Raw genomic sequence first — 12,586 nt, 5'->3', positions numbered from 1 at the left:
ATTCGCACAGGTTGTATAGAAAATTAAAAAGATCGGTTAACTGGTTAAAATTATTCGTTTCTAGAGTTGATTCGGCATTTGCTAATAATCATATATGCGACAATTCGAAATCACCTAACGAAGAAGGGAAGACCACTCACCATCCTGTATAGGAAGACTCCGTTCTACTGGTCCACGTAATATCCGCATTCGTTGATGTACCTCCCAAGAGAAATACAGCGTTTGGATACCTGTAAATGTGGAGTTCTAATAAGAACACATTCTGTAAGTTCAGTTCAGCGAACACCATTTCACGCTGTTGAGTTAAATTGGACACAAACAAAGCACGAATGTAAGCATAAACTTGATAAATCCGGATCTCGACAATATCTGAATTAGTTCGCAGTCATGATTTAAGTAATATCATATAATGATTACTACTTTCAATCAGTTAAAAGCAGGGTACCTCAACCTGGAGTCCATGGATTTCCTATCAATTTCCTATCGATTTTAGTACGGGTACCACCCCCTCAAACATAATAAAGTTAAAAATCACACATAATACGACCGCCCTACATATGATCCATATAGTCGTTTGTTCCCGAGGAAACAGTATTGACACAGACTAGAAACGAAAAATAACGAGGTGGTCAAAGCAGCAGAGTGCTACTGAGTTAGAAGTAGGAGTAGCGACGCACAATTAACTAAAGTACGAGTGAAACTAGTGATTTTAGAAGCATCCCCGAACTACTTCAAGTAGAAAAAAATTGGCTTGCTTTGAATCATTCATCCGTAGGTATAATTAGTTGTCAAAAGCTGGTACAAATACAGCCTGGTAGGCTGCCGATAGCTGGAAACTGAGAAATGCAGGTGGAGCAGACAGCTGCGCTCGTACTGCGTCTTTCCTGGACATAAAATTCTTCTGCTATATAAGCATTCCATCTAATCCATTCGTGTAGAGCAGCGGTTCTCAACCTTTTTGGACATGCGCCCCCCTTGGGGATAGTCGAAAATATTGCGCCCCCCTGACACCCCCTACACGTTTCGTCATGTCAAAAAGAGCACATCATCTAATACAGAGGTAGGCAACCTTCTTGCTAATCACGGCCCATTTCGATTACTTATGTAGCCTAAGGCCGCATTCCAGGGCATAGCCGTGATGAACTAACTGGACGCGAAATACCTATGTTAATCTGTCCAAATCGCTCAAATGTACCACAAATAAATTTCTTTCGTGAGGAGCACACGACGCCGATTCCGGCTCAGAGTGAGAGGGGCGCTACTATTAATATCGAAAAATTAAGTTATGTTGAATTGCGCGGGGTGTGAAGAAATTTCAAGATTAATTAAAATCTCTCAAAAATTTGGGAGTGAATTCGTAATTTCAATTTGCATGTCGACGGATGCCAACACATACCAATTGAATTAGTTGTCGACGGCCGCACAAATTCCCATCTACAGCAACAAGTTGCCCTTCCGTGATCTAATAGTATACCTAATTACATATGGTATGTCTTACGCCAAGTTTGAATCCGCATTCCAGTTGTTGAGTCCTTAACATTTCTGACAAATTTCCCCAAACTTGTTTGAAAATAGAAATAAATCAGGACATCAAATTATTTCAAGGTAGGTTGCACATAGATTGGGTAGGTAGGTTGTATCTAATGCCGGTAGTGACTACAGAGGGCACGGCATTGTTCGGTACTGCCATGCTAAATTTCATCAGTTTTGGAATTGAAAAATTGCGTTTTCAGGGTAATTTAACTGAGGGCGAAAGCTATGAAGCTATGAAGTAATGAATGACTTACACGTGGGAATTGCTCCAAATTTTCAAATAATATCAAAAATTTGCTCAAATGATGTTGAAATCAGCCTATACTCCTTTGAGCGCAACCGCTGGAGTTAGAATTTGGCGAGATTTCTTGAATACGAAATAAGTTTCATCTTTAACAATCGTCTTCTCAGAATAACTGTGAAGTACATTTTTAGTCAGAATTCATACAGACGTGGTCAATTTCTCCCCCTCCCCATGAGAGCTTCCCGCGCCCCCCAGGTTGAGAACCCCTGGTGTAGAGCAAATGATAGTTGTCTAGAGAGCAGTGGTTCCTTACCGGTTTTCTTTTATCTCATAGTTCTTTTTCCGAAAATGTCACGATGTGGCGCCCAGAGTTGGTCAGTAACGAAGTACTTTTACTTTTTGGAAGTACTCAGGTAGTTTTCCTCTACTTCTGGTACTTACTCAAGTAGATCTGATCTTCTCTACTTCTACTTCGTAATATTTTGTGATCTACCTACTTACTTTTGGCTATTTTAATTTTGTCAAGTAGAAGTAGCTTAATCCCCCAATACGAAAGATAGCCTGAGGAATTTCGTGGCTGTTTTCAGGGAGTACCAACATATTTAAAAACTTCAAGTAAAGCCCATAAATTTTGTTGAGCTTCGCGCGCAGTAGTTTTGGTGTGACACGAAAGTATCAGTGAATATAATTTGGGTACCGGATTGCTTATGGTTCCACTCACACCGCCTTGTGGCCCACATCAAATATTTCATCACAGTAAATATGGCCCACCATAACGTTTGAAACTACCGTTTCCAATCTAGTAATTACCTATCCTATCGTTATCTAGCGGCCCATGACGGGTCCTGCTAATCTGGAAAATCCGGCTTTTGGAACGTTACACCTATTTTAGCGGATCACCTTTGAAGCTGTATGGACATCCTCGCGCGTGCAGCCGCCCGACGTAGGCCGTTGTAAAGCGCGCATTCATGCACGCCTTTGTATTCCTTAGTGGTGATCGTAGTTTGCCTGTTCTATGACCATGGCGGTAATTACATCTACGGTGCAGCAGTGTATAGTGATCAAACAAACCATGGGAAATGTTAGTAACGCACACGTGCACGTGCAGTCGTGCAGTCTTTACTTAGGGTTTCTACGTCCGACATGAAACCACAATTCAAAGAGCTTGTTGACAGATTTGATCGACCACAGATGCCTCATTAAATTTAACAGATATGGAAATACATTTCGTTAACGGTTTCATTGAATTCTCGGTTTGGTCTCAGTGCTTAATGAACTTAAAGTTTACATTCATTTTATACGATTTATTCCTTGTATATGTGGATAAATGGGCGAATCATGTATCGATTCAGGAATCCGGCCCGCCAAGTACATCATTTTCCGATATCCAGCCCGCCGACTGGAGAAATTGACCACCCCTGATTTAAAAGCTATCACCAATGAACGGGCATTTACTCGTCTAATTCAAGAGTAGATAGCGTATTTCTGCGTGCTGCGTGCATCCAAATCGACATTTGCAAGTGCCGAAAGTTACACGTGTATCCTCTGGCGTCGTTCATCTAATTACTCATTAGTTAATATGCTGAGCACGCATGAGCACCAGTTCTATTTTGTGAAATAGGCCTACATAGAGATCAATATTTTTCGAACCGCACAATTTTGCATCAGTGTTGTGCTGATGACGAAATTTCGGGTATGACGAATACTGATGTCCCACAATACAGTAAATACTTTGTATGCACGTTATATCTCACATACCCAAATTTAGCGCGTTATGTATGAACAATTTGAACATGCTTAGTTAAAGGTGGCGCCAACGAGGCAACAATTCCGCTGGTAGTAACACAGCATCTTGTGATATACATCGGAGCAGTTGCTACTTTTCAAACAACGGGCTCCAGCTCCGGCTCCGGCTCTATTAGAATTTGATTTACACCTATGGCTCCAGGCCCGGCTCCGATGATGATACACGGCTTTGGGGCTCCAGCTCCTTGCTCCGGCTCTGGCTCCAAAGCCCTGGCCATCATGGTGGTGACATGGGATAGGGGAGATGTGGTACCGATGGATCACTGGGACCGAAAATACTTTGAAAATTCTCTATGATAATTCCATGATTGCACTCCGTGAACTTGTCTATAATTGCATGCTGGCAAAATCTTTCCTCACATACAAAAAAATTCGACGTGCGCGAGCAATGGGGTCTCTCACAGATGATTTTTGTTTTAGGGGGTGTAAACTAAATTTAGATCGACATATACATTTTTCTTTGTAACCTTCAACACGAACAAACCAGTAATCATGTTTATTGTGAAGTGTAGGGCTTGTATCAGGCTATATAATGGTACCTATTATTTTTTTCAGTACTTTCCTTGAGTGGACTTTTTTTCGATTTATGTATAAAATTCGTAGGGTGGGGACCGATGATACAATAGCCAAATCAAGCAAAATAATCAAGCATACTAATCACGAAACAAATGAAACATGCCTACGTATAGAAAATCTTTATGTAATAATTGCATATGATGTCTTATCGCTATAACGAGGTATTTGGAAGTCACACTGTCGATTTTCATGCAATATGTATGTACCCTTAAATTTATTAGTCCGAGCCTAAATCGAAACGTGATTTTATGACAACATTTGAGTTAATATTTATTCTATTTTTTGACAGTTGCGACCAAACATTCTCCTTTGGCTTGCTGTAGCTTAGATTATAACACTGAGAAAGAAAAGTAGTCACATTTGAGTTTTTTAGGGTATATGTGTCATAGGTTCCCGGGTCGTGTGTCATTGGACCCACCGGGTGGGGACCAATGACACGTTCGAGCAACAAATTTTGAACGTTCATTAATATTTTCTGAGAAGACGGATATTCATGTATATGTGCGCGATAGGTAGAGCTTGTATCAAAGTGCTGAGCCAGCAAAAGATCTGCTGTTTTCGGCTGAACATTTCAGGGTCAGCGATCATTTTCCGATTTTTGATCCATCGGTACCACATCTCCCCTATTCGTGTCTGTGCGTTGTCACGGAATTTAACTCCTTACATAAGGAAGGTCTTTTGTCGAGAACCTACTCCAGGTCCGAAACTATGACAAACTGCGCGGATGTATTATATGTTATCCATGTCAGTTTCCTCACTAAATTCTATGCGCTGTGATTTGCAGTGCACCACAATTATTCGTATTAATGGTTGTTCGTAAAAAAAACTCACAGTATGTTTTTGCGAATGAACTCATCCGTTTCTTTGTCGTATATTTCGAGCAGTCTTTCCCCAGCATTGGCACATGCTTTTCTAGCTTCATTGAAGCTCCTTGTTTCATGGCGATGCAACATGAATATGTGACCATTTCGATCCAGGTTCATTGGTAATCCTACATTATACATAAAATAAAAACGGGGAACGTGGTCTCAAACTTGGTTCAGGTGAGCACCATTTGCTTCGAAATCGGTACATGCGCAGCAATGTAATAGCCCCGTTATTTGGATTGCGTTAGATAAGGGGATCTCTAAAGTTCGGGTTTTAGTCACATTGGTCAAGGTTTTTGATTTCTCAATCAGCATAATCATTATGATTATGAATGTCAAGCTTGAAGTCCTAGCATTGACAAACTCAACATATTTCCCTTTCTATAGAAATAGTACCGAAATGATCATGTATGTCATTACTACTCGATTTATGGCGAACAGCTAAGCTAAATGCAAGCTATATGTGGGGTTTAGAACTATTCTCTGATGTAGCGCAACTCCAACCATTCGATTCGCATCTACAATATACGGGCGTAGTAGATTTAATAATATTATCATCACTAGTAGTCTGCTGGTTATATCAGGGAAAGCCACGAATTTTCAGCTATGCTGAATGGGTCTCAAAAAGTTGACTCATGTCCATCATTGGGCTTGATCCGCATCACTCCGTTTCAAAACTGTGACTTGAGAAGATTCCAGTCCGAACTTTCTTTATACCAGTGGTTCCCAATGTTGGCGATATTGCCCCCAGTGGGCGATTTTGATAGACAGGGGCGCGACAAAAAGTGGGCGATTGAAGGGGGGGGGTCGACAACGTACGAAGGGGGCGAAAATGTCAGAACGTTAAGTCAGATATATTTAATTACCCGACAACCGGATACCAGCACAAAATACACGTGAGAATGGGTTTATTCTGGAACTGCCCGAAAGTTAACTAAAAATCGAGTCAACTCGTCACAAACTATCTTCGGACACCGGGATCGCCGCGATAATATTGGCATTTTTTTAGTCATTTAGTCATTCATCATAATTAACTATATAAATCAACCGTTTATATGTTATCCTCTTTATGGGATCTGTAATTAGTGGGGCAATAAATATGAGTTGATGTGAGGGCAATGAGTCCAAGAAGGTTGGGAACCACTGGTTTCGACATATATCTACACCTGTAGGGTAGTCTGAACTTGTCTATCAGGGTTGTTTTTGGTGTGTATTAGCTAGCTCCATTTATTGCAAGGCAGTTCATGACTTCAATACGTTTTCTACGACATTCGATATAAATTATTTAGCAGGGATAACGATAACTTTCCAAGTTTCACATTTTGTCACATGTGGCAGTAGTAGTTACATAGGCCTGGTATTATACATTACAGTGTCATCTAATAACTGCTGTGCAGATACCAAGAGCAATCGGGATGTGTATAGAATCGATTATTACCGCGAAGTGCAATTATGTATTACATTATCCCGTCAGGGAGTCAATTTCAATTGAAACTCGATATGCACAACACGCTGCATCTGTTTCAAAGGAATGCAACGTAAATAAATTTTCGTTCCTAAGTCCATAGTAGAACTATCTAAATTATGATTTTGGCATAGCGCACAATATGACATGGTAACGGTGCACGAGTGACTTGACTTGCTCAATTACGGCGACAAATCAACTATTGATACAGAATTAAACCGGCCATAGCTAAGCTTAGGCAAGCCATTTACTGATTTTCAGTCCAGTTTAAAGTATAAATAAGTTCAACTTTCAAAAACCAACACCCAATATTGAATTTGTGAAAAAATCTTGGTTCTGAGTTGTTAGGATATTATAGGAAAGCGATAATTTCATGAGAGTCAGTCAGTTTTGAACAATCGTATCGTACACTTTCAGAAACGAGTTATGCATATACAATACGAAGTATGCAAAGTGTTCATTGGAAGCGTGATATGGTATCGACCGTAATTTCGGTATGACATAAGAAATACTCTCGTTATGAATATACATTTCCATGCTTCCGTGATCACTGACTTAATTTTCGATCATTACCGATGAGTTAGGGATATAGCCAGGGCTGTGGAGTTGGTAAATTTTACCACTGACTCCGGCTCCGACTCCGGCACATATTTTCAATATACCGACTCCGCTCCGACTCCTGGGTCTTTAAACGTACCGACTCCGACTCCGACTCCCGACTCCGACTCCAGCATTATTTCCAATTTACTTCGGAAATTATATGCCACATTGTCGGTTGAATGACTATCATACAACCATTAAACATATGCAAACATATGATTAACGGTGGCATGCTAAATTGTTTCATTGTGGCACAGCTCGAATTATCCACTATGCAATTAACATGAAAGAAAGATTTGCTAAATATCCTTCCTTTTTCAAGTTTTTATAATATGGACTCTCTAATATCCTGAAATGTGTGAATCATTCAAATATGGCAGATATCCAATCCTGTATATTAAAAATGTAGATAAAAAATCCACGCGTAGCTCTTGTGTATGAGTGAGCAACTAATAAAGAGATTGAACCTACTAATTTTGTCATTTCACACTATACTGATTACAAGCACACACACTCTTACTACTAATCCACATTGGTCATAGATGGAATTTAGATAAGTAGTCAAAGACCATAGCCTATGTCTAGTCTACATGTACTTAATCAAGTATTCAAGGATTGGGACTTGCAGTCTTTCTTAAGCATTTGTTCAAACCAAACAGCTAAGCTACACTACAAATATTTTTAATTTTGTCAAGTGGGAAGCATCGTTTGGTCAAATTTACATCATTTTTACAATTTTACAAAACCAGCCGATGCATTTGCTTTGTCACAGTATCATGGTATAATTCCAAAAATTGCATCAATTTTGACTGCATCGCGAAGACATATATTGCGATTTTCTTCCCCTGTGCAACTAAGTTGTAATTTGCAAGTAATGTTTTTTTCGGCCAAAGGGACACATGAGATTTACGAACCATTGCGCGGGCAACTGAAATGTTGATAACCTTTTATTTAGTCATCCAATAGGAGTGAACCGAATTAGCTAACATTGCAAACATGACTTATAATAATACGCTCTAAAATTGATAACAATAGGCCTATGTCATGCAACTGTGCGGTGCGCAATCAGGCCCTTGTCGCTTTTTTTGCAAGATAATGACTAAATTATATCAATAAATATATTGCTAACATACAATGGGGGTCGCATCTGTACACCACTGGGCTCATTTGGCAAGGATAGGAATATTCGACGTTTAGACATAGCAAAATCGACGGTATCAGTGAACATGCCTCTATCATTTTGTGCAAATGTTTTGTCGACGATCTCGCTGCGAGTGCACAAGCGAAGCCGCATGTTAGGCGACACGTTATCTCCTAATTGCGAATATAGTTAGACTCAATTCTGTGAATAATATGTATTTATAATTTTCAGAAGGGGGCTCCAATACTGAATGCAAGAAATCTAGTGACAAAGAATCATGCGAAGTGCCCAGAAAAATTTGACGTCAAATAAATCTGCTACGAAATATTCTACTTTATGGTCATGTACGAACAACTGGGATAAATGTGGCTGGCCCCTGGATACGTCAATGCGTCAGAACTGTTGTTTTAGTCATCATCAAATTTCGCGGTCATGTTAATAAAATTTTGGTTGGCCTTGCAATTGTACCTGATGTCATAAATAATTTCGAGAATTACCTCGCAGGCCACACCTAACCTTCTCGCGTGCCAAATTTGGCCTGCGTGCCAGGTGCTGGCCGCACCTGATCTGTATGGTTATTATTAACAGTGATTGGTGGTACATAAAAATTATATTGAAAATTCTCTAGAAGCAAAAGTTTTCATGATAGAGAAGTTGGAGTTGGAGTCGGAGTCGGAGTCAGGGTCATTCTCACAACTGCGACTCCGAGTCCAGTCAGTATTTTCCCCACGACTCCGACTCAGACTCCATCTATTATAGTTTTCACGACTCCGACTCCGACTCCGACTCCGACTCCATCAAGCGAAAATTACCCAGACTCCGACTCCACAGCCCTGGATATAGCGCACAATTTTCGCCACGCTTCCGCGAACAAAGTATTATTTTCATACTTCGGAGTTATTATGAACAGGAAAATTGATGGAAAACATCCCACTTTTTTGGCATATAAATTTCCGTCTTCCAGGGCATCTTTCATCATTCCACGTTCCAGAGTAGGATATTAGCCCACAGTCTTCCTCTCCGTAATTATTAGGCTCGAGCCATGCCCTGTGAAATATAAATAAATCGTTGCAAGATTATTTATTGATTTCATTTCATTCAATCGAAAAAGGCGGTGTGGTGGGTAAGGTAGATGGCATCTGCTCCACGCTGAAGCATCAACGACTTTAGGTTTTCTCTTAGTCAAACCGATGTCGACTCCGGAATATCTGCTATCTCCGGTCTTGCAAGATTTTCTGGCGCTTTATAGCCATCGTTTTTGCGTGAACAACGTCTTGCAAAATCAAAAAAAGAAGGAATTCGGCAGCTAGTCACTAGTCATAACTACTTTTATAGGGATATGGGTGTTTCGTGATACCTAATATAAATGCAGATAAAAATAAACCACGTATCTACTTATCCAATAGTACCTGTGATCTTCTGGTTGGATTCATTACTTCAATTACAACTTTAATGACTCTTGTATATCATTTCCCCGGACCAAATACTGATTTCCAAGCAGCATCACATATTAACCCTTTACCCACGTAGGCAGTAATTCACTAAAGCCTAACTAGAGAGAAATCGTAAGTCCTCGCCATTACCAAGTAAAATTGAGTGAACTATTATATCGCGCGTGACTGAAGGAAATGTCAATAGCTATTGATTGCAATTTATTGATTGAAGTGGTTACGATATTCTACTAAGTATAAAAGCATTTTTCTCATTTTTATGAAATTCATTTTCATAATAATTTGGCAATTAACAGTACTATCACAGTAGAGAAAAACGTAGGCTACTCCAAGAACTTAACAATTTTATACCTCAATAATTCATTCTGTTTCGATAGAGCTGGAATTGCATTATTAATACAATAAGCATTGGTAAAAAAAGATTGTGACGCTTTGCACAATGTCGTTGTTTAAAACATGATTTTTATGGTTTCTTGTTTGTTTGTTTTTTCAAGTCATGACGTCACGAATATTCAATTATGGTGTCATAGTGAATTGACATTGACAATTGAAAATATCGGGTTAATAGAGTTTCTTTGACGAAATATATGTACTATTGCTGTTGAACCGACTATTTTGAGGGTTCCAACCATCCCATATCGATATACGTCGGCTTTATTGGGGGGTAATTGTCCCTAAGCTCATACAACATGTTTTTTCGAAAGTATTTATAGAAATATTGCATAATGTTACAACTTAAAAGCGCTATATTTTTAAAGGCCCTAATTTAAAACACTGCTCGAAACATGTTTTAAATAAAGTGTTTAAAAACACCTTTTGTTTTAAATGCAACCCTATATTCGGAGGCATCTCCACATCATGCAACCGACCTACCTACCTACCTACCTACCTTAGTAAGACTATTTCTGTACCTTCCGTATCCAGCCGCATTTGCACACCATGCACTCATAGTACGCAGGTGTGTATGTATATCATGAGTTGGTGTATATGCCGCAAAAACACCAACGACAAAAATATACATTCTCCTAGTCCTATCCCTAGTATTGTTATTTTTGATTAAGCATTTTCAGTATCACACGCCGTACCTCGCCTACTTAGACCAAGTGCATTGTATCATTTTGAATGTTATAAAGCACTTAACCCGTATATATCAAATCTGTTCATTTGAGTAGGTTCCGAATCAGAGTTGGATTAATTACATTAATTCAGTTCAATTACAATTACAATTACTCAATGCTAAAAATATCAAATTACAAATAAAATTGCAATTACTGTTAAACATGTAATATTTACAATTACAGTTACAATTACTGTTAAACATGTAATTGGATCGGTAGAGAGGTGCCCTTTGCCAACCGTAGTGACGTAACTAGCAACAATCTCAAAATATTCATGTTTCATTCATGACAGTGTTGGGATCAAGTCACTACCTTCGAGTCACGGGTCATTTCGAGTCATTGCACATTTTGACTCGAGTCAAGTCAAGTCAATCGATTTTCGAAGATGACTCGAGTCAAGTCAAGTCAATTGATTTTTGGAGGGGACTCGAGTCAAGTCGAGTCAAGTCAAGTCAGGTCACGAGTAAAGAAGGCGCTCTATCGCTCACATAGACGTAGAACTGCTAAAATAATACGTCAGTATAATTGCTTAGCCACAGTTTATAGTTACAAGCCAAAATAGAGAATGAGAAAAGAATTGATAAGATGCACTACATTACCCATTTACAGATTGATATGGTACAATTCGAGCCTGTGCCAATGGTTGATGACGATATAAGCTATATTAAAATTCAATTTCAACAAAACAAGAGCTTTAGTTAAGGTAAGAACCGAGAAGAGAATTATATATTTTGCTATTAAATTGCTTTACTAGCTTACGGCAACGTAAGCTGTAAGCTTCGATCACTACGTTTGCGGTCAATATATTTGTGAGAGAGCAATGGAGGCTCAGTAAAAGGCACGACTATTCAATGATTGGTCGCTTTCACGGGCTACACCAGCGTTTCGAGAACAATTCGAACTTCTGCAATATACAGGTATTTTTATCGACACAGATTTGATGACTTGAAATTGACTCGTGAATTTTTCTTTGAGTCACGAGTCAACCCATATATTTAATGCGCGGAGTCAAGTCAAGTTATTTTAGCAAAGTGACTCGAGTTGAGTCAAGTCATACGAAAAAGGTGACTCGAGTCATCCGAACACTGATTCATGATACGTAGAATACCCTTTAATCAAAAAAACTCGAACATATTCGAACTATTCTAAATCATGAGTACTGAAAACTACAAACACAGAAAAAAATTTCAAGCGACTACTAACTAAAAGTTTGAGCGACTGGCAACAACTATCAGCGAATAGGCTACAAGACAGGCAGTTTAATGTAATCAAACGAATACACAAAGCTGAGTAAGTCAAATGAAGTGTAATTGGCAAGGCGTCAGCGATAAGGATGATACTGATAAGGTGTTGCTGACGATTACCCCGGACGAGTGTCAGCCGAAAATATTCGGGTTCATTTCATTATGAATATACTGTTCAATTGTATGATAAGGTGTTCAAAATTAAAATAAATGCAAAAGGAAACAAGCTCCTGATAACTACGAATTACAAAATTATGATTCGCATTTAAATTTTCACCTGCTCAGAAACTGTTAGATTGCATTTGATAAACATTGGGGTGGCCCCAGTAAACTTGGCTAAGATTGAGATAACATATCTAAAAATGCGTGATCAAGTTTGATGAAGCCTTGGTTGAAAACTTGAATTTCTTTTTGCAATTGTTGCAGCAAGCCTCAGTACTGGTCGGAGACTTAAAAAAACTCTGACCATGGTGTAGGAAATGGCTCAGCACAGGTTTCAGAAGAGTTTATTTGCTGTTCCTTCATTTTTGAAATATTAGGAT

General features: G+C 39.1%; 1 protein-coding gene across 4 annotated transcripts in view; it reads right to left on the bottom strand.

Moving 5' to 3' along the window:
- Window positions 1–12,586, bottom strand: part of LOC145451583 (uncharacterized) — a 96,927-nt gene that overhangs the window by 65,808 nt on the left and 18,533 nt on the right. For all 4 annotated transcript variants that reach the window (XR_013918955.1, XR_013918956.1, XM_080329792.1 and 1 more), the window contains 3 exons: window positions 9,166–9,278; window positions 4,991–5,150; window positions 141–230 (listed from right to left, as the gene is read on the bottom strand). Coding sequence is in view for 2 of the 4 variants with exons in the window: in XM_080329792.1 (XP_080185918.1) it covers window positions 141–230; window positions 4,991–5,150; window positions 9,166–9,278 (363 nt within the window). In the remaining 2 variants the exon portion in view is untranslated. The remainder of the gene's footprint in view (window positions 1–140; window positions 231–4,990; window positions 5,151–9,165; window positions 9,279–12,586) is intronic.

Source organism: Botryllus schlosseri, chromosome 12 (genome assembly GCF_051294905.1).
Source record: "Botryllus schlosseri isolate E-star chromosome 12, Bs_hap1, whole genome shotgun sequence".
Taxonomy (NCBI): domain Eukaryota; kingdom Metazoa; phylum Chordata; class Ascidiacea; order Stolidobranchia; family Styelidae; genus Botryllus; species Botryllus schlosseri.
The sequence above is the reverse complement of the archived record's forward strand: the minus strand, read 5'-3'. Positions and strand labels throughout refer to the sequence as shown.